The following is a 27,845-nucleotide window of genomic DNA, read 5'->3' as shown; positions in this document are numbered from 1 at the left end:
CAACCATAGTTTTGCATTTCCACTTATTTCCATTTTTTTTTATATGTTATTTTATTATTATTTTGTTCACAGTAATCTTGTTAACGTGAGAAGAAAAGCAGTAAGCAGAGCAAAGGAGTGGAAATTTTTGCATTTGTTATGGCAAGTGTTCTTGGTGAATCGGAAGTGGAGGACGATGAGATGACAGAAATGGGATCCTACAGAGGGAAAGTGAAAGTGTTGAGGGACGATCAAGAATCCCCTGCCGAGGAGATAATGCTTCTCTGGGGAATCCAACAGCCTACTTTTTCCAAACCCAATTCTTTCGTCTCCCAATCCTCTCTCCAACTCCGCCTTGACGCCTGTGGCCGCTCTCTCTCCATTCTTCAGTCTCCTTCTTCTTTGGTACGTTATTGAACTTCAGCTTCTGGGTTTCCTTTATTTTGAGGTTTCAACTCGATTTTGACCCTCCAAGTTTTTAACTCTTCCTTTAGGAGCTATTTTTTCGTCAATTTTTTCCGCTCATTTCCTGGAAAATGAATGTTACCCATGATTTATAATCAGTTCCAGATGGGGAAATTTCTGAGTGCTTGTCTTGTGATGTTTTCGGATTGTCGGGCAATAAAATCTAGAGGATATGAGATTGAGATGCCTGTTTTTATAGTTACCAATACTACTTTAATTTGTTGATAATGTTCAATTAGGACTTTGAACGCTTTCAGAGGAAAGGTAGTTCTGGCGACAGATGCATGTGGAATTACATCAATTTGATTTGTTTTGTTGACAAAAGCCTACAGTGTGCTCAGGCATAGTTCGGGATTAATAGAAGAGTATAGTTAGGAAGATTGTTTGACATTGATCAATTTGTATCAAATTTTTGCACGCCAGTCCAAAGTTATTTCAATGCTGCTTTTGGTCTTTCTTCATAGTTGCCATCACTAACTTTGATGCTTGCTTAATTCTAAATCAAGAATCAAGTATGTATATTTGTAAGGGTTCATATGACTTCACTGTTATTCTTTGTTCATTCATTTGTTTGCAAGGTAGATTTGCTCAAGTTGAGTCATCTTAAGTTATGAGCATAAATATGTAACCACCTCCCACTTCTTTTCTGTTGAAACATTTTAAGAGTCATCAATATTATCTTGGATCTTGTCAGTGTTATAGCTCTTGTTAGAGTTTATGGTTCAATTATTCCTATGACTGTTTCTTTTACTATAATTGCTTAAATTTCAGGGTGCACCTGGAGTAACTGGTTCGGTGATGTGGGATAGTGGAGTTGTATTGGGGAAGTTCTTGGAGCATGCTGTGGATTCGAAGATGCTTATGCTTCAAGGAAAGAAGGTTGTTGAGTTGGGTGCTGGATGCGGATTGGTAGGGTAATATAATTGCTATCTCAATGTCTCACTTCTTCCTTCTTAATTATATTATGCTTTATTTTTCAAAGATGTCTTCTTTTAATGTGTCTTCAGAACCAATTTCAGAAGCTCTACCACTAAGGTTATTTGGTCTTTTCTCTTGTAAACAAACTCATTAAATCTCTATGGTTAATTTATGTATAGATTCTTTAATGGTGAAATCTTTATTGTTAACTATCCTGTTCCTTTTTCTCACTTGAATTTGTTCACTTGTATTTTTCGTTTTCCAGCTGCATTGCAGCTCTATTGGGTGCTCAAGTTGCATTCACTGATCTCCCTGATAGATTGAGACTACTGAAGAAGAATGTTGAAGCTAATTTGAGAGATGGAGATTTGCGAGGCTCTGCAGTTGTGAAAGAACTCATATGGGGTGATGAGCCCGACCGAGATTTGATGGAACCTCTACCTGATTACAGTAACTATGCTTTTCTATCTGTGCATAACAAGTAATGTAGAGTTTTAATTGCGTGGTACTGATGCTTCAAATTACTGATAGTGAAAAACAACCAAATGCTGAAAACAAATCTTGTAAATTAGGAAAAGCAAAGTATCTTGTTATAATTGCTTTGGTGGGTTCTTATATGTCTTTTATGCTTCTCTATCTACTTAGGCAATTGGATATGCTAATGTTTTCAAGTATTGGCTGCATTGGCTTTTAAAAGAATTCTAAATTTACTGGCTTTATTTCTTTATTGAAAGATTAACTAGGAAAAGGTGTCATGTTGAGACAGTAAAATGAAACCTGTGTTCACCATTTTACTGCTGGAGCAATGATCATGAATGCCTGGCTTTAAATTGCAGTTGCAATGGATGTGTGTCAGAGTCAAATTGTAGCAACTGCAACTGTTGCTATGGTGATTTCTTTAACGTAACAAAAGTATTGACGTTCATAGTGAACGAAGAATCAACTTAAATTGCAGCATACTAATATTTCAACACCTAAACTTTTTGTTGAGAATAGGTTATAAGTTTATTGTCTGTTGACTTATTTGCTGATTTCTAGTGATATGATTTGATTGATTACTAATTTTAGACACAAATTTGGATCCTTAATTATCTTTATAATTATAGGATTATTTGCATCATTTTTAGTTGTAATCCTCTATGTCTAAATAGGCATATAAATCGTTGTAAAGATCAAAAGAGAAATACAAGAATACTCTAAAATTCTCCAAAATTTTTATTGTAGCATAGTTTTTTTTTTTTAAGGATTTCAATATAATTTTTTCCTTTTAGGGTTTCCAAACCCTACATCTACTGTTTTGGTACTGCTTATTTAGGGGCTACTTTTCATCTCACCATCGCCACCAATAGAGTCGCCGGCCTGTCACTGACCGGCTGTCCCACTCCGATGCCAAAATCCTACCCGCATGGGTCTCACGTGTTAGGGTTCTAGAATCTTAGAGGGACTAAAATGTAATTTCTCCAAAATGGGATTTTTCAGAAACAAGATGGGTAGAAATTAGTATAAAATAGTAGTATCAAAAGTGTTATGTCAATTTCTTGTAATTCATTCTCATGTATTTATTAAGGGGGGTGTCACCTCAGACATATTGATGTCTCCTCCTGCCACAGCTCAACTTGTCCTTAAGGCTCTTTAGGGGGGAGTGACTAGTTGGCCACCAGTGGAGACTGAGCCCAGCTGGTCACCGTAGGCCTATCGAGTCCTTGTGCTGTGCCTCCACCCTTGTAGGCGTTTCCCCCCTGTCTGCAAGTGGTGTGAGGATCATTGTATTGAATTGTGTAATGATTATCTTGCCCCAGAAATGAAATGAGTAGCCCTTTTATCAAAATATCGGTGCCTACATGTGATACCTTGGTTGCTTATGCTATTATGCTTGTTGGGTGTTAATATCTGCTTGACATGTTTTATCTTGCTCGCTTTAACAACATTCTAGCCTCTTTGCTAACCGACGTGCTTCGTTGTGCAGACCAACGTGTAGATACATCGGCTGACTTGTCTTGATACGTTCAAGTCGAGTGTCACACGGTCCCAATTGAGTGCCAAAGCCTGGGCCCGTGACATTTGGTATAAGAGCTCGAACGATCTACGAGCAGTGTGAAAGCCTGACAAAGTCGGCAACCCGCATTGATGCCCTTGAAAGAAGGGTTGATGATCTTGCTGCGTTGTCTAATACATATGCCACCCAAGAGGGGATGGCACTGGAATTCGATAATGTTTACCAGCGCATGGTGCTGCTAGAAGAGAAAAATGAGCAACTTTTGGCTGTGATAGCCAAGTTGTCTAGAAGAGAAGGGGAGCCCACGGTAGTGGAGCCAACCCAAAATTTCCCTGTTGGAAATGACACCCGGTGGGGTGATCTGGAAACAAAAGTGAATGAACTTGGGGCGGTGGCCTCTCAAGTTGAAGATGTGACAGAAAATCTGAAATCTCTTGCTGATGCGCACACTTCCCTAGTGGGGGTTGTTGACGAGATCAAGGACAATGTCAAAGACACCGTGGATGTTATAAGAGAGGGTGTTGAAAATACCGTGAAACCTATAGAAGACGAGATACAAGGGCTTAGGGCACAAGTGAATGTACTGATGAGGACAGCTGGGAGTTTGAGTGCTGACTTCCATAGTTCAAGGAAGGATAAGGTCCTCGAACCCCTGGCCTACATGGGGATTAGGGATGCAAAAGAGGTAGACAACTTCCTGTTCGACATGGAATTGTTTTTCAAGGTCACGAAACGAGATTCTGATGAGGAGAAGCTGCTAGTTACCCCAATGTATTTGAAAGGGGACGTTAAGCTATGGTGGCGATCGAAAGTGGAACAGGCGATGGCAGGACAGGGCCAAATTGAATCTTGGGAGACTTTCAAACAAACGTTAAAGGCTTAGTTCTATCCGGAGAATGTGGCGCTTAACGCGCGATGGAAGTTGAAAGAGTTGCAACAAACGGGCTCCATCTGAGATTATGTTAGGGAATTCGCAACCCTGACATTGAATATAAAAGATATGGGCGGACCGGACAAGTTCTTTGCATTTCTGAGTGGTTTAAAACCTTGGGCCCTCAATGACTTGATGAGACAAAAAGTCAAGGATGTTGATGCAGCCATTGCAGCAGCCGAAAGCCTAGATAGCTACTCCTCTCCAGCGAAAATAAAATTTAATTCCCCTATTTCCCATGATAGCCGACCTAACAAGTGGAATAAATCACAAAGTGGGGGAGTGACTCACCCCAATTTCTCAGCTGGAGGGGTTGAAAGGAAGAATTGGAGCTTTGGGACTAGTTCAAATCGACCAAGTTTCTCGGGAAGGGAAAAATCCCATGTTGGGAAAATTACATTTTAGTCCCTCTAAGATTCTAGGGGTTCTAGAATCTTAGAGGGACTAAAAGTGGTAGGTACAACATAAGGCTTATCCCCCATCAAAAGTAGGCAATTCGCAGCTGGAACCGGCACCGCTCGTGCCTTTTTGAGAAAATCCATCCCGATCACCACATCAAAATCATCTAAAGGTGTGACAGTGAAGGTTAGCTCCCCTTTCCAAGGTCCCATTTCACAAGACACCGCATGAGCTACTCCAACAGTGTTCAATGCCTCGGAATTGACAGCTTTTATCTTTCCCTTTTCTACTTGCACACGTAGCTTAAATCTGGTGGCTACAGAATCTGCTACAAAGTTATCAGTGGCCCCGGTATCTATTAATGCTCTTGTTGATTTTCCATTGATGGTCATCTCCACATACATTAATCCCCTTCCCGCAATTGGCTGTTCCTTTTTCTTTTCCAAAGCTCCCAAGAAACGTAGAGCCCCCACCACTGATGGATCATCCCCTTCCATGCTTTGTTCACCCACTTGGGGCTCTTTTCCTTCTCCTTGGAAAGTTCGCAGGGCATTTAGAGCTCCTCGATGTGGGCAGTCCGCCACCCTATGTGGTCCTTTACAAAGGAAACACTTCACTACATTGGGTTTCGGCACTAAAACAACATTTGATCCTTGGGGCCGACTAGCTTGTTTCCCCACATTGGACTTTTCCCTTCCTGAGAAACTTAGTCAATTTGAACTAGTCCCAAAGCTCCAATTCTTCCTTTCAACCCCTCCAGCTGAGAAATTGGGGTGAGTCACTCCCCCACTTTGTGACTTATTCCACTTGTTAGGTCGGCTATCATGGGAAATAGGGGAATTAAATTTTATTTTCGCTGGAGAGGAGTAGCTATCTAGGCTTTCGGCTGCTGCAATGGCTGCATCAACATCCTTGACTTTTTGTCTCATCAAGTCATTGAGGGCCCAAGGTTTTAAACCACTCAGAAATGCAAAGAACTTGTCCGGTCCGCCCATATCTTTTATATTCAATGTTAGGGTTGTGAATTCCCTAACATAATCTCAGATGGAGCCCGTTTGTTGCAACTCTTTCAACTTCCATCGCGCGTTAAGCGCCACATTCTCCGGATAGAACTGAGCCTTTAACGTTTGTTTGAAAGTCTCCCAAGATTCAATTTGGCCCTGTCCTGCCATCGCCTGTTCCATTTTCGATCGCTACCATAGCTTAGCGTCCCCTTTCAAATACATTGGGATAACTAGCAGCTTCTCCTCATCAGAATCTCGCTTCGTGACCTTGAAAAACAATTCCATGTCGAAGAGGAAGTTGTCTACCTCTTTTGCATCCCTAATCCCCGTGTAGGCTAGGGGTTCGGGGACCTTATCCTTGAACTGTGGAAGTCAACACTCAAACTCCCAGCTGTCCTCATCAGCACATTCACTTGTGCCCTAAGCCCCTATATCTCGTCTTCTATAGGTTTCACGGTATTTTCAACACCCTCTCTTATAACATCCACGGTGTCTTTGACATTGTCCTTGATCTCGTCAACAACTCCCACTAGGGAAGTGTGCGCATCAGCAAGAGATTTCAGATTTTCTGTCACATCTTCAACTTGAGAGGCCACCGCCCCAAGTTCATTTACTTTTGTTTCCAGATCACCCCACCGGGTGTCATTCCCAACAGGGGAATTTTGGGTTGGCTCCACCACCGTGGGCTCCCCTTCGCTTCTAGACAACTTGGCTATCACAGTCAAAAGTTGTTCATTTTTCTCTTCTAGCAGCGCCATGCGCTGGTAAACATTATCAAATTCCAGTGACATCCCCTCTTGGGTGGCATATGTATTAGACAACGCAGCAAGATCATCAACCCTTCTCTCAAGGGCATCAATGCGGGTTGCCGACTTCGTCATACTTTCACACTGCTCGTAGATCGTTCGAGCTTTGATACCAAATGTAACGGGCCCAAGCTTTGGCACTCAATTGGGACCGTGTGGCACTCGACTTGAACTCTATCAAGGCAAGTCAGCCGATGTATCTACACGTTGGTCTACACAACGAAGCACGTTGGTTAGCAAAGAGGCTAGAATGCTGTTAAAGCGAGCAAGATAAAAGATGTCAAGCAGATATTAACACCCAACAAGCATAATAGCATAAGCAACGAAGGTATCACATGTAGGCACCAATATTTTGATAAAAGGGCTACTCATTTCATTTCAGGGGCAAAATAATCATTACACAATTCAATACAATGATCCTCACACTACTTGCAGACAGGAGGGAACGCCTACAAGGGTGGAGGCACAGCACAGGGACTCGATAGGCCTACGGTGACCAGCTGGGCCTAGTCCCCACTGGTGGCCAGCTAGTCACTCCCCCCAAAGAGCCTTAAGGACAAGTTGAGCTGTGGCAGGAGGAGACATCAATATGTCTGTGGTGACACCCCCCTTAATAAATACATGAGAATGAATTACAAGAAATTGACATAACACTTTTGATACTACTATTTTATACTAATTTATACCCATCTTGTTTCTGAAAAATCCCATGTTGGGAAAATTACATTTTAGTCCCTCTAAGATTCTAGAACCCTAACAATCTCCCCCACTTAAACGGTCGACGTCCTCGTCGACTGAGTTTGATGAAACTCTTCAATCTTCTGGGAATCTTGTTGGAGGCTTGACTCTTTCTCCCAATTGGTTTCTTCGATGTTGATGCCTTTCCATTTGACAAGGTATTCTTTGTAAGAAGGGCTTTTGGTGGTCTTGATAACTTGTTCAGCTAAAATTTCTTCAATGCCTTGATGCACTAGTGCTGCTCGTGAAACGGCTGGTCTTGAGGGTTTGTTTCTGGTGTCGTCTGTCACATCTGCATGGTATGGCTTAAGTCTGCTCACGTGAAGTACTGGGTGGATCTTCATCCATTGCGGTGGCTCAACTTTATATGCAACAGGTCCCACTTTGGCAATAATTGGAATTGGCCCTTCATATTTGCGCACCAATCTTCGATCTCGGTTGCAGAGGAATCGCAGTTGTTCTGGTAGCAGCTTGACCATCACTAAGTCTCCCACTGCAAACTCTTGAGGTCTTCGATGCTCATCAACCATCTTCTTCATATGCTTGGATGCCTTCTCTAGTTGAGCTCGTGCAATATCTGCATTTGGCTTCCTCTCCTTCGTAAATTGATATGCCTTGGGGTTCCTCCTTGTGTATGGCACATCGAGAGTATGAGGTGCCAGTGGTTGTTGACCTGTAACAATCTCAAATGGACTTTTGTTAGTGGTAGAGCTCTTTAAGGAATTAAAACAAAACTGTGCAACATCAAGTAACGAGGCCCAGTTCTTTTGGTTGCTGCAGACAAAGTGTCGCAAGTACTCCTTTAGCAACCCATTGAATCGCTCTGTCTGTCCATCGGTCTGAGGATGAAGGCTTGTCGATACATTTAGCTTGGTGCCTAAGATGTTAAATAACTCCGACCAAAAGGTACCTGTGAACCGCCCATCTCTATCACTGATAATGCTTTTAGGAACACCCCAATACTTCACCACATGTTTAAAGAAAGCTCTGGCTGTTTCTTCAGCTGAACAATATCTCGACATTGGTATGAAGGTGGCATACTTGGAAAACTGATCTACAACTACTAAGATGTGATCATACTCCCCCACTTTTCGTAGGCCCGCAATGAAATTCAAGGAAATGCTCTCCCAAGGTCTGCTTGGAATTGGTAGAGGTTGCAAAAGACTTGCCGGTTTTTGTCTATCCACTTTGTCCTGTTGGCACACCAAGCACGTCTTTGTGTACTCTTTCACATCATCTTCCATGTGAGGCCAATAATTGCCCTGTTTTAGCAAAGCTAGCGTGCGCCGCCAACCAGGATGTCCAGCCCATAGCGTATCGTGGCATTCTTTTAATAGTAGTCTTCTGATGTTCCCTCCCTTTGGGACATATACTCGACTTTTCCTCTTTAAAATTAAATCATTGTCTATCCAAAATTGGCGAGTCTTCCCTTCTTGAGCTAGATTCCACAAGCCTAGTGCTTGAGGGTCCCTCTTCAAATTTCCTTGAATCTGATCACCCACTGAGTTCTCCACTCGGCTTTGAGACAACTGAGCAATTCGGCTAAGAGTGAGAACTTTTGACTTTCTGCTTAATGCATTTGCAACTCTATTGGAACTCCCAGGTTTATATTCGAACTGGAAATCAAATTCCGGTAAGCACTCCTGCCACCTGGCTAGCAAATGTCACGGGCCCAGGCTTTGGCACTTAATTGGGACCGTGTGGCACTCGACTTGAATGCTATCAAGGCAAGTCAGCCGATGTATCTACACGTTGGTCTGCACAACGAAGCACGTCGGTTAGCAAAGAGGCTAGAATGCTGTTAAAGCGTGCAAGATAAAACATGTCAAGCATATATTAACACCCAACAAGCATAATAGCATAAGCAACCAAGGTATCACATGTAGGCACCGATATTTTGATAAAAGGGCTACTCATTTCATTTCAGGGGTAAAATAATCATTACGCAATTCAATACAATGATCCTCACACCACTTGCAGACAAGGGGGAATGCCTACAAGGGTGGAGGCACAGCACAGGGACTCGATAGGCCTACGGTGACCAGCTGGGCCAGTCCCCACTGGTGGCCAACTAGTCACTCCTCCCTTTGTGACTTATTCCACTTGTTAGGTCGGCTATCCTGGGAAATAGGGGAATTAAAATTTTTTTTCGCTGGAGAGGAGTAGTCATTTAGGCTTTCGGCTGCTACAATGGCTGCATCAACATCCTTGACTTTTTGTCTTATCAACTCATTAAGCAGAAAGTCAGAAGTTCTCACTCTTAGCCGAATTGCTCAGTTGTCTCAAAGCCGAGTGGAAAACTCAGTGGGTGATTAGATTTGAGGAAATTTGAAGAGGGACCCTCAAGCACTAGGCTTGTGGAATCTAGCTCAAGAAGGGAAGACTCGCCAATTTTGGATAGACAATGATCTAATTTTGACAAGAGGAAGTCGAGTATATGTCCCAAAGGGAGGGAACATCAGAAGACTACTATTAAAAGAATGCCACGATACGCTATGGGCTGGACATCCTGGTTGGCGGCGCACGCTAGCTTTGCTAAAACAGGGCTATTATTGGCCTCACATGGAAGATGATGTGAAAGAGTACACAAAGACTTGCTTGGTGTGCCAACAGGACAAAGTGGATAGACAAAAACCGGCAGGTCTTTTGCAACCTCTACCAATTCCAAGCAGACCTTGGGAGAGCGTTTCCTTGGATTTCATTGCGGGCTTACGAAAAGTGGAGGAGTATGATCACATCTTAATAGTTGTAGATCGGTTTTCCAAGTATGCCACCTTCATACCAATGTCGAGATATTGTTCAGCTGAAGAAACAGCCAAAGCTTTCTTTAAATATGTGGTGAAGTATTGGGATGTTCCTAAAAGCATTATCAGTGATAGAGATGGGCGGTTCACAGGTACCTTTTGGTCGGAGTTATTTAACATCTTAGGCACCAAGCTAAATGTGTCGACAAGCTTTCATCCTCAGACCGATGGACAGACAAAGAGATTCAATGGGTTGCTAGAGGAGTACTTGCGACACTTTGTTAGCACCAGCCAAAAGAATTGGGCCTCGTTACTTGATGTTGCATAGTTTTGTTTTAATTCCTTAAGGAGCTCTGCCACTAACAAAAGTCCATTTGAGATTGTTACAGGTCAACAACCACTGGCACCTCATACTCTCGATGTGCCATACACAGGGAGGAACCCCAAGGCATATCAATTTACGAAGGAGTGGAAGCGAAATGCAGATATTGCACGAGCTCAACTAGAGAAGGCATCCAAGCATATGAAGAAGATGGCTGATGGGCATCGAAGACCTCAAGAGTTTGCAGTGGGAGACTTAGTGATGGTCAAGCTGCTACAAGAACAACTGCGATTCCTCCGCAACTGAGATCGAAGATTGGTGCGCAAATATGAAGGGCCAATTCCAATTATTGCCAAAGTGGGACCTGTTGCATATAAAGTTGAGCCACCGCAATGGATGAAGATCCACCCAGTACTTCATGTGAGCAGACTCAAGTCATATCATGCAGATGTGACAGACGACACCAGAAACAAACTCTCAACACCAGTCGTTTCATGAGCAGCACCAGTGCATCAAGGCGTTGAAGAAATTTTAGCTGAACGAGTTATCAAGACCACCAAAAGCCCTCCTTACAAAGAATACCTTGTCAAATGGAAAGGCCTCAGCATTGAAGAAACCAGTTGGGAGAAAGAGTCAAGCCTCCAACAACATTCCCAGAAGATTGAAGAGTTTCATCAAACTCAGTCGACGAGGACGTCGACCGTTTAAGTGGGGGAGAGTGTTAGGGTTCGAGAATCTTAGAGGGACTAAAATGTAATTTCCCAACATGGGATTTTTCAGAAACAAGATGGGTAGAAATTAGTATAAAATAGTAGTATCAAAAGTGTTATGTCAATTTCTTGTAATTCATTCTCATGTATTTATTAAGGGGGTGGTGTCACCTCAGACATATTGATGTCTCCTCTTGCCACAGCTCAACTTGTCCTTAAGGCTCTTTAGGGGGGAGTGACTAGTTGGCCACCAGTGGAGACTGGGCCCAGCTGGTCACTGTAGGCCTATCGAGTCCCTGTGCTGTGCCTCCACCCTTGTAGGCGTTCTCCCCTGTCTGCAAGTGGTGTGAGGATCATTGTATTGAATTGTGTGTAATGATTATTTTGCCCCTGAAATGAAATGAGTAGCCCTTTTATCAAAATATCGGTGCCTACATGTGATACCTTGGTTGCTTATGCTATTATACTTGTTGGGTGTTAATATCTGCTTGACATGTTTTATCTTGCTCGCTTTAACAGCATTCTAGCCTCTTTGTTAACCGACGTGCTTCGTTGTGTAGACCAAAGTGTAGATACATCGGCTGACTTGCCTTGATAGCGTTCAAGTCGAGTGCTACACAGTCCCAATTGAGTGCCAAAGCCTGGGCCCGTGACATTTGGTATCAGAGCTTGAACGATCTATGAGCAGTGTTAAAGCATGACGAAGTCGGCAACCCGCATTGATGCCCTTGAAAGAAGGGTTGATGATCTTGCGGCGTTGTCTAATACATATGCCACCCAAGAGGGGATAACACTGGAATTCGATAATGTTTACCAGCGCATGGCGCTGCTAGAAGAGAAAAATGAGCAACTTTTGGCTGTGATAGTGGAGCAAGTAAGAGTAACTTCTTGGGTGAGCAACTTCTTCAAGGTAGACAAGGAAGGATGGCCTAATGTAGAATTAAATTCAAGGCGAGTTTAAGACACTTGAGCAAGTAAGAGACCATGGTACACTGCTTATTAAAGAGACATCCAGACTCATGTTATTGACCAAAAATTTATTTCGTCATGAGACCCTGAAATAAACAATAGTTAGGGAAAAATAGGAACTAAGGTACGAGTAAATTTATTAAAAAAACAAATTAAAAGAGAATTTACGTAGATATGAAACAAATGACAAAAAAATAAATGTTAGATTCGCAGTTCTAGAACCTATGACACAAGAGGAAGAAACATTAGTTAAAGTAACAATAGAAGAGGTTGGACAAGACTGAATTATCTGTCATATAATATGACACCAAAATCAATGATCCATTTGGAGGAGGAATACACAAGTCATGTAGTTGATTTGCTGGACTTAGCGATGGTGGTGTTAGGGGAACTGGCAGACTTTAGAGATGCCTGATGTTGGAAAAATTGTGGAAACTCCTCAACAAATACCAAGACAGTTTTCTCAGACAAGGGAGATACTATATATCCTCCATTTCCATCTTTGCCATTTGACATTGCTGATTTTTCCTCAGAAGTTTCAAACAATTACATTTTGTGTAGTAAGGCTTATGGCAGTGATAACAAACAAATCCTCCTGACTCTTGATTAAAACTATTTTCTATATTGCGTTGATTACTTCTGTTGCTAATGACGCCTCTGTTTCCTCCCTTGTTACCTTGTTGGCTACTTGCATTGTGACTAAGAAGAGAACCATTAACAATTTATAAAAATTGAGTAGCCTTAGTACGAAGGCCTCTTGTGAATGTATCATGGAGGAAATCTCAGAACGAGAGAGAATTTGAGATTTAGCAGTGTAATATTCTGAGGGTAAACTAGCAAGAAAACTCATAATGGCCATTTGCTCACAGTGAGCTTGTTGCACTTTAACATTAGGATTAAATGGTAATAATATAGTAAGCTTTTCTATAAGTACATTTAAATCCATAAAATATACTGTAAGAGACCTATCATGTTTCTTAGACTGATAAAATGTCTTGCCAACGTCACATATATGAGAAATATTGCCTTTGCCAAAATATAAAAATTCTAAATATTTCATTAATTCTTTAAGAGCTTGTTGCACTTCAACATTAGGTCTAAATGGTAACAACATATTAAGCTTTTCTATAAATGCATTTAAAATCCATAAAATATAATGTAAGAGACCTATCATGTTTCTTAGACCGATAAAATATCTTGCAAACATCATAGATATGAGAAATATTGCCTTTGTCAAAATATAAAAATTCTAAATATTTTATTAATTGTTTAAGAAATTCAAAGTGATTAATGAGACTAATTACCTCATTGTGAATCGAGTTTTGAAGCCGTAAGAACAAATGGGCATTGCCTCTCAACCAAACTTGCCTGGTATCATAATTTGATGGATCCCTCATGAGATAATCATTCTTATCTCTGCAAGTAAATCCAAAACTATCGAGCTTGTGTTCGTTAATCCTGGTCATTGCCAGAATGCTATTGGGGATCATAAATTTGATCTCACCTTTGTTGGCAGCCATCTATTGTAAACAAGGGTACCCAAAGCCAAAAATAAATCTCAAACAGGTGAGAAATGTGTTTAGGGGCCAAAGCAGTACTGAACCACAAACTCGAAAATCCATAATCCAAATTTCCAAAAGCACCGAGGTGCCAAAATCCAAAACAGTACACAGGGCTGTAATCACAAAGTCAAGGCGACAAAGGAAAACCAGTTGCAGCTGCGGACAATGCCAGAAAACAGCACATGTGCTGATCACGTGTCGGTGAGTGACACACGATACAAATGGACAACATGTGTTGCCTATGTGTCATGTCTAAGCACCGAACTTGATAGAAGGGTGATCGGCGTCCAAGACTTCCATCTGGGTGGCGGTGATGGAAGTAGAACACCTAGATAGGTGATCTAAATATGACAGTAGTGGGATTGAGAAAGAGGAAGAAGAAAGGAGAAAAAAAGAACTTTTAGAATTTTCTCTCAACTTTGGTACCATGTGAAGAGAATTGAGTTTTTCTGTATATTTCAAGAATTGGTATACAAATTTATATACATCTACCTTTTCTAGCTATTTAGGAAAGCAATCCCTGCAATTAAGCTACAGTAGAATACAAATTAAGACTGTAGTTGACTTTCAATTGCACAAAGTAAGCATGAATTATCAAGTTGTCTATGGAATAACTGGATACTCTATTTCATTCAAATAAGAAAACTTTTATGCATTTTAATTTGCTGATATTCCCTGTTTTTCCAGTTCTAGGGTCAGATGTGATCTATAGTGAAGAGGCTGTGATGGATTTGTTGGACACATTAACGCAACTATGTGGATTCCAAACAACGATATTTTTGGCTGGAGAACTTCGGAATGGTAAGAATTTCCCCCCTCCCTCCCACCCTCTCTCTCAATGATTTGAAAATTTATCGTGCCTCATGATGGGGCAGAAACATCTTGGATACTTGGGCCACAATGGAAGTACCTTTTGGCTTCGCCTAGATAAATTTGAGCTTCTGGGAGTCCCTGACTTCCTTTGTCTTCCTGCGCTTGTAGTGACTGAACAATTATTAATGCTTGTTTCTGTGGCAGATACTGTACTTGAATACTTTCTAGAGGCTGCAATGAAGGTTTTTGTGATTGGCCGTGTAGAGCAGACACAGTGGCATCCAGATTATTGCAGCAGCCGGGTGGTGTTGTATGTTCTGACAAAAAAATGAGTTCAGCCCGTGAATATTCATATGTGAAGGTATCCTGTTGTTATATATGCTCATTTATGTGGTGAGTTTAGATGCACGATTGGTAGTCGCATATTACTTTGCTATTGACAACTCGTGTTCAGAGCTAAACAAAGATATCTATAATGCATAAATCTCATTTTCACTGGATTTGGCATATGAGATTTTGATACCCAACTAATTGATAAACGTCAGTTTTCATAACCTGTGCATTTTCTGTTATTTGCCTGTGATGTTCCTTTTCAGAATTTGTAATCCTTTCTCTATACTCATTTTATTTTAAAAATTATACAAAAAGGGACTCTAATCATGATTTCTTTTTTGAAGTACTTGTTGCAACATAAAATTAATTTAATAGGGGTTTCTCATTCTCACGCATATTCAATTAGTAAGCCTTCCTATTTGCTAGACTGAGCCCCTAATTCATCTATGTTATCCCAAAGTCTCTAAACTATTATGCAACTATAGTTTTAGAATAGTTATAGTTTTAGAATTGTCTTGGTCCATTTAGATAAACTAGTTATTGATTTTGGAAGATGGAGATATCCAATGGGGTATACTCATTTGTGTTATTTGAAACGTCCCTTCTAGTTACCTTAGGACCATTATAGTGCAACCGTTATTCATTGAGGCTTTGATTGCTAGCTCCCACGTTATCAAGTCACTAATTTCCTTGACCTTATGATACTGGGTAAGCATTAGCTTTATGTAAGGTCTCAAGATTTTGAAGAGACTTGTGTTTTTGATAAACAATCACTTGGACCTAGTCAATGTGACGACCTTTATGAAAAGGCACCCTTCTCATGAAGTTATGAGGTTATTTTGATGAGTGCTTTAAAGAGACTTATCTTGTATTCCTAGGTAGTTTTTACTCGTCATTTTGGTTTCTTCTGTTGAAGCTTATTGGAGATTTTTTTAGGAGTTTGGCATGGGTTACTGTTGTAAGTATCAGCTTGCTTTCACACTAAATGCTTTATATCTTTTTAATGGTAATGATCTTGTTGTATGCTTCATGCAGCCGTGAACCTTTTTATTTTTCAATAAAACTAACATTTTTATGGCTTCTTTTTCTGCTTTTACATACTAGAACACTAGCTTGCAACTAACTTATCCATCTAAATAGCAATTTTCTATTTTAGAATTATCCATCTATATAAAATATGAGAATTTAATTAATTTTCGTGTTTTGGAATAAAATAATTAATTTTTCAACTTAAAATTTTTTCATAAATCATCAATGCTCATATAAGAATTCATTTGAATTATTTATTCTAATCATGAAGTAAATATGAAAGAAAGCTAAACATGTCCATGTGCTATTTCATAGAGCTCAAATAAGTTAATTTTTAATTTTTTAGTCAAATTAATCTCAAACTTTTTATTTGAGATCAAATTAATAATATTTCAGTATTATAATTTTTATAAATCAAAATTAAAAAACATTTTAAAATTAAAAATAAAGCCTAGAATATGTGAGAGCTGAGACCTAATATATTTGGTTTTGGATAAATTTCACAAACTTATAGTTTTATTTCAACTTTAATTTGTAACATAAATCTCTCAGAATTTTAGTAGATAATAAAAAACTTCTCATGACCTCTTTTTACTAATTTCCTAGTTAATTTATTGACTTGTCAAATATTATGATATAAAAATATTTTCTCTCTTTATTCTATATTTCCCTTTCACACTCCACTCCGTAGCATCCTCTCTCCCTGTAACAGCCCGGAAACCGAACTGCTACCGGCACTAGGATCCAGATCGACTTAAGGTCGCCGGGACCCGTAGTAAGCCTGCTATACTGTCTGTGTACCTGTGAAATCCATACATGATCACGCATTTTCTGTCAAAATTAAAACTTTTCTCTGTTCCAAGACTTAACCTGTGCATGCACTAACTCTGTACTGTAAACCCCTACTAGAGCTCTCATCTTTGCTCTAGGTGGGCTAAACTTATACTATGTTAAGCCTGGTTTTTCAAACACATAAAGGAATACATTTGCATAAAAAGATCATGTATATAAAAAGGATTACAACTCATATAAGTCAAGCACAAGTCTATACACTGTACAACATAATCTATCTCTTTATCATTACATGTCCACACTAGCTATTACATGACTCTTCTCTTTCTGTACCCTGCTGACTGCCCCCTGTACTCTGAACCTGCAAAACTGGGGTTAGGGGAGAGGGGTGAGCTATACTAGCCCAGTGAGTAGAACAGATAAAACATGTTACTAAAACATGATCTCATGGAATGCATCACCCACAAGTAATCACCCATCTCAGATGGACTGACTCAAAATTCCCTCTACTCTGTGCCCGGCCCGCGAAGGAGCTACTCAGGTCTTGATAATACAAACAATAGTACCGAAGTACCCTGTGCCCGGCCCTCTCGGGGCTCCTCAGGTCTTGATGTGAGGGCTAATGAGCCAACCTATGTCCATCTCACAACAATACAATGTACAAGGAACAGTGCCAAGTACTCGGAAAAATGCAATGCGCCATATTCGTGAATACTAATGCAACATCCTATACACAGTGCAATTATGATGCATGAAGCATGCTAAAAGCCGTTAATTTCTCATATTTAAAGATGTAGTTAAGTTCCACTCACCTCTGGCTGACTCTGTACTGACTCTGCAGGTTCTGAAACAGTGCTCACTGCTGATCTCTGGGGTTCCTCTGGTCCGTTCCTACACAGGTGGATGCAAATGAGGGACCAAACTACCTTACGAACATCTCTAAGAAACTCCCCAAAAGCCCTCTAAAACATCCTAAAACAATCACATAAAACATGCAAAAGAAAGCTGGACAGGGCACTTTTGGCGGCAGGTTCGGCGGCCGAAACCCCCCTCCAGAGACGAAACTCATGCATGTTCGGCGGCACCTTCGGCGGCCGAAAGTCTCGTCCAGAGACGAAATTCAACCTTCGGCGGCACTTTCGGCGGCCGAACCTTGCCTCCAGAGACGAAAGTCCAAATGTTCGGGGGCAAGCTTTGGCAGCCGAAACTGCCTCCACAAGGGGTTCGGCGGCCGAACCTCCCTTCGGCGGCCGAACCTGGTTTTTGCCCGTTGGGCAGAAACCTGCTCTGTTTCATGCAAAACTCCTCCAATCCTTCACTCCACATGCACACACAACTCCTCAACAAGCATATACACATGTACATGCACAAAGGGGTCTAAACCTGTCCTAAAACCCCAACAAACATCACAAACAACACATATACACACTTATGCACCAAAGATCATCAAAAACCTCAACTAAACCCTATCATGCATACTACCCATAAAACTTCCATAAAACCTTCAAAAATCAAGAAAGGAAGTTCAGGATCTTCACTTGCCTCTTCCAAACAAGAGAATACACGATCCCAACGTGGAGTTATGGAGAAATCCTCTCTCAAAATCTCCAAGCTTCCAAACTTAGCTTTGTTGCTCAAAAACTTCAAAACCACATGCAAATCCATTAAAACCATGAAAGCTTTGAGAAAACACATAAATCACTCAAGGAAGATCAAGTCTCACCTCAGCTCGTGCAAATGGACAGCAAATCTTATCCATTTGACCGACCTAGGGCCTTTTATAGTTGGCTGGCCAGACCAACTACGGCGGCCGAAGGAGAACCCGAATGCCATGCATGTTCGGCGGCCGAAAGTGACCTTCGGCGGCCGAACCTTGGCTTTTCTCCCTTGTTGCTTTTCTTTCAAAACTCATTTCTTTTAACACTTTAAAACCTTAAAACAAGTTACAATACTTTAGAAAACATATGTATTACCCTTCTAGAGGGTTCCGACACCCGAGATTCCACCGGACTACAGGAATTCCGATGCCGGACTCTAACCGGGTATTACATTCTCCCCCCCCATTAAGAACATTCGTCCCCGAATGTTCCTCAAACAACGAAACACATAAACACACAAAAAGGGGACAAACTAACCTCAAAACAGATATGGGTATTGCTGGAGCATAGACTCCCGTGTCTCCCAGGTGCACTCTTCTAGGTTGTGATGGTTCCACAGGACTTTCACCATTGGTATCTCCTTGTTCCTCAACTTCCTGATCTGTGTGTCCAAGATCCGTACTGGCTGCTCTTCATAAGTGAGATCCCCAAGGATCTCTACATCAGGTTCACTGAGAACCTTACTCGGATCCGACACAAACTTCCTCAACATAGAAACATGGAATACCGGGTGAATTCGTTCCATCGATGCAGGTAAATCCAGCTTATACGACACATTCCCAATCTTCTGCAAGATTTCAAAGGGACCAATGTACCGTGGAGCTAGTTTACCCTTTCTTCCAAAGCGAACCACGCCTTTCATCGGAGACACCTTTAGCAATACCATATCCCCCTCCTGGAACTCTAGCTGCTTCCTGCGAACATTCGCATAGCTCTTCTGTCTGCTTACAGCTGTTCGGATCCTCTCTCTGATAATAGGCACTAATTTGCTGGTAATTTCCACTAACTCTGGCCCTACTAGAGCCTTCTCTCCTACCTCTTCCCAGCAAACAGGTATTCGGCACTTCCTCCCATACATAGCTTCATAAGGGGCCATCCCTATGCTAGCATGATGGCTGTTATTGTAGGCAAACTCCACCAGAGGTAGATGCTGCCTCCAAGAACCGCCAAAGTCTAACACATACATTCTCAACATATCTTCAATGGTCTGAATGGTCCTCTCTGACTGACCGTCTGTCTGTGGATGGAAAGCAGTGCTGAAATCCAATCTTGTGCCCATAGCAGCTTGCAGACTCCGCCAAAACCTAGAGGTGAACTGAGGTCCTCTATCTGAAATGATGGACACAGGAACTCCATGCAGCCTTACTATCTCTTCTACATATACCTGCGCCAACTTTTCCACAGAATAGTTACTCCTGACTGGAATGAAGTGAGCAGATTTAGTCAGTCTATCCACAATCACCCATATGGAGTCTAGTCTGTTGGATGTCGCCGGTAACCCCACTACAAAATCCATAGCTATGTTCTCCCATTTCCATTCTGGAATCGGCAGTGGGTTAAGCAGTCCAGCCGGCTTCTGGTACTCTAGCTTCACCCTTTGACAAATCTCGCAGGCTGACACAAACTGTGCCACTTCTCTCTTCATCGCTGGCCACCAATACACCATTCTCAGATCTTGATACATCTTGGTGGCTCCAGGGTGAACGCTATATCTTGCATTATGAGCTTCCCTCATAATGTCTTCCTTTAAACTGCTGTCATCTGGTACACATAATCTCTTACCATGACGAAGAATCCCCTCACTGTCAAATCTGAACTCTGCATTGTTGCCAGACTGAACAGTCCTGGCAATCTTCACTAACTCAGGGTCTTCGTGCTGTTTCAGAGCCACTTGCTCTAGAAACACAGGTGTAACTCTCATCTGTGCAACTAAAGCACCCGTACCAGATAACTCTAACTGTAGCCCCTCTTCCATGAGCCTATAAAAGTCCTTCACCACCGGCCTTCTCTCTGCTGTAATATGGGATAAACTGCCAAGTGACTTCCGGCTTAAGGCATCAGCTACAACATTAGCCTTACCCGGATGATACTGAATCTTGCAATCATAATCACTGAGCAATTCTACCCACCATCTCTGCCTCAAGTTCAGCTCTCTCTGACTCAAGATGTGCTGCAGGCTCTTATGATCCGTGTAGATCTCACACTTTACCCCATAGAGGTAATGCCTCCACATCTTAAGTGCAAAAATAACAGCTGCCATCTCCAGATCGTGTGTCGGATAGTTTAGCTCGTGCTTCTTTAGCTGTCTAGAAGCATAAGCTATCACTCTGTCATTCTGCATCAACACACAACCTAATCCCACTCGGGATGCATCACAGAACACTGTGAAATCTTCATCACTGATCGGCAGAGCTAACACCGGTGCTGAAGTCAATCGTCTCTTCAACTCTTCAAAACTCTCATCACATTCCTCAGACCATACGAACTTCTGGTTCTTTCTGGTCAGTCTGGTCATAGGAGCAGCTATCTTCGCGAAGTCCTAAACGAACCTCCGATAGTAGCCTGCCAAACCCAGAAAACTCTTGATCTCGGTCACTGTAGTGGGTATAGGCCAGTTGGCTACTGCCTCTACCTTCTTGGGATCCACTGTTATACCTTCATCTGATACTACATGTCCCAAGAAAGAAATGCTCCTCAGCCAGAACTCGCACTTGGAGAACTTGGCATACAAGCCATGCTCTCTCAAGGTCTGCAAGACTATGCTCAGATGCTGGGCATGCTCCTCTGCATTCCTGGAGTACACTAAGATATCATCTATAAAGACAATCACAAAGCGATCCAGGTACTCTCTGAAAACTCGGTTCATGAGATCCATGAATGTTGCAGGGGCGTTAGTCAACCCAAACGGCATTACTATGAACTCATAATGCCCATATCTGGTCCTGAAAGCGGTCTTTGGTACATCCTCTTCCCTGATTCTCAACTGGTGGTATCCGAATCTCAGATCGATCTTCGAGAAGCAACCTGCTCCTGACAGCTGGTCGAATAGATCATCGATCCTGGGGAGAGGATACTTGTTCTTGGTAGTGACCTTGTTCAACTGCCTGTAGTCGATACAAAGTCTAAGAGATCCATCCTTCTTTCTGACAAACAGTACTGGAGCACCCCAAGGTGAGGTACACGGGCGGATGAAACCCTTGTCTACCAACTCCTGTAACTGCTCTTTCAACTCTCTCAACTCTGCTGGGGCCATCCTGTAGGGAGGAATAGAGATCGGTTTGGTACCAGACATCAACTCTATCTCGAACTCTATTTCCCTATCAGGTGGTAGTCCTGGAAGCTCTTCAGGAAACACATCTGGGAACTCTCTAACCACTGGTACTGAGGACGGTTCCCTATCCTGACTGTCTAGCTCTCTCACATGAGCTAGGAACCCCTGACAACCCCTCCTCAACAACCTACGAGCCTGAAGGGCTGATATCAAACCCCTAGGTGTCCCCCTTCTATCTCCTCTGAAGACACACTCTGACCCATCTTGGTTTCTGAAACTAACTACCTTGTCCCTGCAGTTCAAGGTAGCATTATACGTAGATAACCAATCCATCCCTAGAATGACATCAAAATCTGTCGACTTTAGAACCACAAGGTCAGCTGGAAGGTATCTACTCTCTATGCACACTGGACTGAACCGACAGACTGACTCTGCCAAAGATGGATCACATTTGGGTCCACTGACCCAGAGAGGACACGCTAACTCGGTCACCATCAGACCCAACCTCTCTGCGGCTCTAGAAGCAATGAAAGAGTGAGAAGCACTGGGGTCCATCAAAGCATACACCTCTGAACACCCAATGATGAGATTACCTGACACTACTGTGTTCGAAGTGTCTGCCTCCTGCTGAGTCATGGTGAAAATCCGTGCTGGGGCTGACGGACCTGCACCTCGGGAACCCATCCCTGATGAAGAGGCTGCCCCTCTTCCTCTACCTCTGCCACTGCTCGGTGGTACGACTGAAGCTATTGGTTGTACTACACTGCCTGAGGACATCTGCTGGGATGGTGCAACCAACGTCGCCTGAGGACATTCTCGTGCAATATGTCCCTCCTGCCCACATCTAAAGCAGGCTGTAGATCCAAACCGGCAAACTCCCCCGTGTAATCTCCCACACTTCCTACACACTGTACCGCCTGTGCCAGAGCTGGAGCCACTACCCATTCCCAGACCAGATCTGATTCTGCTCCAGAACTTTCCTCTCTTGGACTTGAACTTCTCTCCCTTTTTGCTGCCAGAAATGGCTGTACTGGGGGCCTTAGAACCCGAAGACTGTGCCACCTGCTGCTTCATTGTTCCCTGTATGATGGCACTCGCCTCCATCTTTCTGGCTGCATCCACAATGGAGTGGAAACTCTCTTTTTCTGCTGGAAGAATCAAGGAGAAATACCTGGGATGAAGCCTTGTGGCATATCTCCTTGCCTTCTTCTGGTCAGTATCATACGCCTGACCCACGTATGGTAACAACTCCAGGAACTTATCTGTATATTCATCAACACTCATCTCCTCTGTCTGTCTCAACTATTCGAACTCTACAACCTTCCTCTCCCTGGAATTGTCAGGAAAAGCCCACCCAGCGAACTCATTGGCGAACTCTTCCTATGTCATGCTGTCTCTTCTGGGGTCCACATAGTTCTTGAACCATTCTTTAGCTTTCTTGCACTTTAATGTGAACCCTGCCATCTCAATGGCCCTGCTATCATCTGCTCCCACCTCACTTGTTATCATTCTAACTGCACTGAGGTACTCAAAGGGATCATCTCCTGTATTGTATTTAGGAGCATCCAACTTCAAGTACTCGGTCATCTTCACCTTATGTCCCCTTGATGAACTAGGCTGCTGCGCTTCAACAATTGCTGGACTTGGTTGAAAAGGTGGGGGTGGATACATGTGATATGGTGGGTAAAAAAATGGATAAGGCATGTAGGGTGGATATGGGGCAAACCTGGAGTACTCCAACGTACCTCCCATCGGATACCTCGGGCCCTGTGGAAAGGGTGGATAGCCAAACCCCGAGGCCTGAGCGCCTCCCTGGGACTCCCCCATACCTTCTCCAGACCTTCCCACACCCATACTTTCATCTCCTCTCTGCTCAACTTCCATCGCCTCTCTTACTTCCTCTGATCTTCCTCCTCTATCTATTCCCCTTCTGCTCTCGTCAGAAGACCTTCTAGGGTCTCTTGACGTTCCCTCCCTGCTAGATCTGTGAGTCCTTGCCCTTGGCAATGCAGGAGGACGAGCAGCTGTACCCTCACTTTCTGGTCGGACTCCAGTCAATCTCGCTGATCGACGAGTTCCTCGCATCTTAACTCTCTGGAACACAGCACATAACATAGCACATCAGCAACACATATAAAAGAATGCACATGCATGAATCATGGCATTTCATATCATCATATAGACAGGACTGACATCCTATCCTAGTGGACATGCTTTCCTATTGTGCTTGACTAACTATAACCTCTATGAGCCCGACTCTCTCTATATAGGTCCGACCATGTAAACCTAGGGCTCTGATACCAATCTGTAACAGCCCGGAAACCGAACTGCTACCGGCACTAGGATCCAGATCGACTTAAGGTCGCCGGGACTCGTAGTAAGCCTGCTATACTGTCTGTGTACCTGTGAAATCCATACATGATCACGCATTTTCTGTCAAAATTAAAACTTTTCTCTGTTCCAAGGCTTAACCTGTACATGCACTAACTCTGTACTGTAAACCCCTACTAGAGCTCTCATCTTTGCTCTAGGTGGGCTAAACTCATACTATGTTAAGCCTGGTTTTTCAAACACATAAAGGAATACATTTGCATAAAAAGATCATGTATATAAAAAGGATTACAACTCATATAAGTCAAGCACAAGTCTATACACTGTACAACATAATCTATCTCTTTATCATTACATGTCCACACTAGCTATTACATGACTCTTCTCTTTCTGTACCCTGCTGACTGCCCCCTGTACTCTGAACCTGCAAAACTGGGGTTAGGGGAGAGGGGTGAGCTATACTAGCCCAGTGAGTAGAACAGATAAAACATGTTACTAAAACATGATCTCATGGAATGCATCACCCACAAGTAATCACCCATCTCAGATGGACTGACTCAAAATTCCCTCTACTCTGTGCCCGGCCCGCGAAGGAGCTACTCAGGTCTTGATAATACAAACAATAGTACCGAAGTACCCTGTGCCCGGCCCTCTCGGGGCTCCTCAGGTCTTGATGTGAGGGCTAATGAGCCAACCTATGTCCATCTCACAACAATACAATGTACAAGGAACAGTGCCAAGTACATGGAAAAATGCAATGCGCCATATTCGTGAATACTAATGCAACATCCTATACACAGTGCAATTATGATGCATGAAGCATGCTAAAAGCCATTAATTTCTCATATTTAAAGATGTAGTTAAGTTCCACTCACCTCTGGCTGACTCTGTACTGACTCTGCAGGTTCTGAAACAGTGCTCACTGCTGATCTCTGGGGTTCCTCTGGTTCGTTCCTACACAGGTGGACGCAAATGAGGGACCAAACTACCTTACGAACATCTCTAAGAAACTCCCCAAAAGCCTTCTAAAACATCCTAAAACAATCACATAAAACATGCAAAAGAAAGCTGGACAGGGCACTTTCGGCGGCAGGTTCGGCGGCCGAAACCCCCCTCCAGAGACGAAACTCATGCATGTTCGGCGGCACCTTCGGCGGCCGAAAGTCTCATCCAGAGACGAAACTCAACCTTCGGCGGCACTTTCGGCGGCCGAACCTTGCCTCCAGAGACGAAAGTCCAAATGTTCGGGGGCAAGCTTTGGCAGCCGAAACTGCCTCCACAAGGGGTTCGGCGGCCGAACCTCCCTTCGGCGGCCGAACCTGGTTTTTGCTCGTTGGGCAGAAACCTGCTCTGTTTCATGCAAAACTCCTCCAATCCTTCACTCCACATGCACACACAACTCCTCAACAAGCAAATACACATGTACATGCACAAAGGGGTCTAAACCTGTCCTAAAACCCCAACAAACATCACAAACAACACATATACACACTTATGCACCAAAGATCATCAAAAACCTCAACTAAACCCTATCATGCATACTACCCATAAAACTTCCATAAAACCTTCAAAAATCAAGAAAGGAAGTTCAGGATCTTCACTTGCCTCTTCCAAACAAGAGAATACACGATCCCAACGTGGAGTTATGGAGAAATCCTCTCTCAAAATCTCCAAGCTTCCAAACTTAGCTTTGTTGCTCAAAAACTTCAAAACCACATGCAAATCCATTAAAACCATGAAAGCTTTGAGAAAACACATAAATCACTCAAGGAAGATCAAGTCTCACCTCAGCTCGTGCAAATGGACAGCAAATCTTATCCATTTGACCGACCTAGGGCCTTTTATAGTTGGCTGGCCAGACCAACTACGGCGGCCGAAGGAGAACCCGAATGCCATGCATGTTCGGCGGCCGAAAGTGACCTTCGGCGGCCGAACCTTGGCTTTTCTCCCTTGTTGCTTTTCTTTCAAAACTCATTTCTTTTAACACTTTAAAACCTTAAAACAAGTTACAATACTTTAGAAAACATATGTATTACCCTTCTAGAGGGTTCTGACACCCGAGATTCCACCGGACTACAGGAATTCCGATGCCGGACTCTAGCCGGGTATTACATTCCCTCTTTTTCTCCTCTTCATCCACCACTTATCCCTCCCCCAGCACCTCCAATGCTAGTAGCATTCAAGACTTTAGCAAATGTCTATTTCAGAGTTAAGAATCACATGTTATTTCCTTGAGTAGAGGAAAATTGTCAAACCGGTGCGAGTCTGAGTTTAGTTGAGATAGGTGATCTTATGATTTCAAATTGGAATTTGTCAAGTCCGGCATTGAAATCAGTTATCGTGGCCATGGATGCTACGTTGTTGGTAGACAGAGAATATGACTTTCACCAACTAAAGAAAAAGCTTGAGCTTGCTCTGAATGAAAAATTTAGAAACCAAACCATTATTACATATGCTTTCCAAGTCCCTAACTCAGCAGAATAATACATCTAAAGAGGCCCAAGAGAATACGGAAGCTGGAAGGAAAGGGAGAATTTGGAGAGGAAGACAAAGAAACTTTTACACCTACTGGCCTCTACAGTTTTCAAAGTCTGATCCTACACAAACGAAATTAAATGAGAGACCAAACATAACATTTACAACTCTTAGAATTATCCCATGAAATTCCTAAAAGCGTATAAGAAAACACATAGAAAAGAGATAAGGAATGGTTATAGGGAATTTTCGGCGGCAGGTTTGGAAGCCTAAAGTCCTTTATAGATCCAAAAATCCTTTGCAGATCCGAAAGTCCTAACTTTTGAAAGCAGGTTAGGTTGCCTCAAGTGGTAGCATTCACAGGTAGGTTCGGTGGCCGAACCTGAGTTTTTCTGTAAGAAGATCCCAATTCTGCCTAATAACAAGCAAGTCCCAAAAATGACAACATGCAAACGATCTAGCACATTTCACATTCAAGATTCAGACATAGAAGGGGATAAACCATAACCTTGCATGCATTCTAAACTAACAAACTAAGCTATAATCAAAACTCAGATTGATACCAAAAGCAACAAGTTTTGAGAAATCTAGGCTTACCTCTTGTGGAACAACAATCGCAATAGAAAAAAAGGTTTGGGAGAAGGAGGGTATTTTGCAATCTTTAAACTTCAGACCCTTAAACCAAAAACTTTGATCTTTAAAACCAAATGAAGGAAATGGTGAATTCTTTGGAGAGGAGTAAAGAAAAACAACTCGAAAACATCAAGAAAAGGGTTTGACTCACCTCTGCTAGAATTAAGGAGGAGATACTCTCTAATTTCGGATAAGAAACCTTTTATAGATAGATTTGCCGGCTAATGTTCGGCGGCCAAATTTGGGAGGTACGGCAGCCAAACATTGAAACTTCTGAAAATATTTCTTTTTTTAAAACACATTTTCAAAATATTTAAAATTCATTTTATAAAAGACCCATTTTATCCTTCTAAAATTTTTGGTTCTTAGATTCTGAATTCCAATGGAGATTCCGCTGGAATTTTAGAATTCCGACACCAGATTTTGGCCGAGTATTACAATAGATGCCCATGTTACTCCTCCTTCTGACAATAATATTGCAGATCCTTTCGGGGCTTTCTATACATCTTTTGACGTCAGTGGACCTGAGCCTGACCTAACCGATGAACTCTCTTCCTCAGATGCAGCTTAAGATTAAAGATGTTTGTGAAATATTTGTCGAACAGGTCTTTGTGGGCTCATTATTTTGTTATGAACTTATAAACTAAGTTTTGGTTTTATGTAATTTTATTTTGCGTTAATGATGACTGTCTGCTTTTTACTTTCCTACTTTGTTTGGTGTTATTTCGTTTCTTTGCTTGTGTGTGGCAATTGAGCAATTGAGGATACTTTGCTTGTTCGTTGCATAACTCTTAGCCCTAGCAATTAGTCAGTCTTAGATATACAAGTAATTGTTAGGCTTGTCAGGTTTTATTTTTACAAGGTCATTCAAACATGCTTAGCCTTGACCTTTTCATAAGGCCTTGGCATTCTAAAGGTTTCGCTTGGACATATTAAGTATATCTAGCCCAGATGACCTGACAGTTCA

General features: G+C 42.3%; 1 protein-coding gene across 4 annotated transcripts; it reads left to right on the top strand.

The window, feature by feature from the left end:
* LOC110609786 (protein N-lysine methyltransferase METTL21A) lies at positions 1-27,655 on the top strand. Of its 4 annotated transcripts, none has more exons than XM_021749586.2 (6): positions 1-384; positions 1,216-1,358; positions 1,628-1,812; positions 14,231-14,344; positions 14,561-14,717; positions 27,361-27,655. In XM_021749586.2, exons 1-5 carry the CDS (start codon positions 139-141, stop codon positions 14,686-14,688), a joined length of 816 nt encoding a protein of 271 aa, XP_021605278.1. In that variant the 5' UTR covers positions 1-138; the 3' UTR covers positions 14,689-14,717; positions 27,361-27,655. The 4 variants fall into 4 exon arrangements, with proteins under 4 accessions (XP_021605278.1, XP_021605277.1, XP_043808202.1 ...); XM_021749585.2 differs by lacking the exon at positions 27,361-27,655 and adding an exon at positions 15,626-15,764; XM_043952267.1 differs by lacking the exon at positions 27,361-27,655 and adding an exon at positions 15,606-15,764.
* The last annotated feature ends 190 nt before the right edge of the window (positions 27,656-27,845 follow it).

The sequence above is a fragment of the Manihot esculenta genome, chromosome 2 (genome assembly GCF_001659605.2).
Source record: "Manihot esculenta cultivar AM560-2 chromosome 2, M.esculenta_v8, whole genome shotgun sequence".
NCBI classification, from domain to species: domain Eukaryota; kingdom Viridiplantae; phylum Streptophyta; class Magnoliopsida; order Malpighiales; family Euphorbiaceae; genus Manihot; species Manihot esculenta.
The sequence above is the reverse complement of the archived record's forward strand: the minus strand, read 5'-3'. Positions and strand labels throughout refer to the sequence as shown.

Bases quoted from the DNA above. Each gene is read 5' to 3' on its own strand.
- LOC110609786 (XM_021749586.2), top strand. From the start codon at position 139: ATGGCAAGTGTTCTTGGTGAATCGGAAGTGGAGGACGATGAGATGACA. The intron at 385-1,215 runs GTACGTTATTGA...CTTAAATTTCAG, and splicing joins TTCAGTCTCCTTCTTCTTTG to GGTGCACCTGGAGTAACTGG. The intron at 1,813-14,230 runs GTAACTATGCTT...CTGTTTTTCCAG, and splicing joins GGAACCTCTACCTGATTACA to TTCTAGGGTCAGATGTGATC.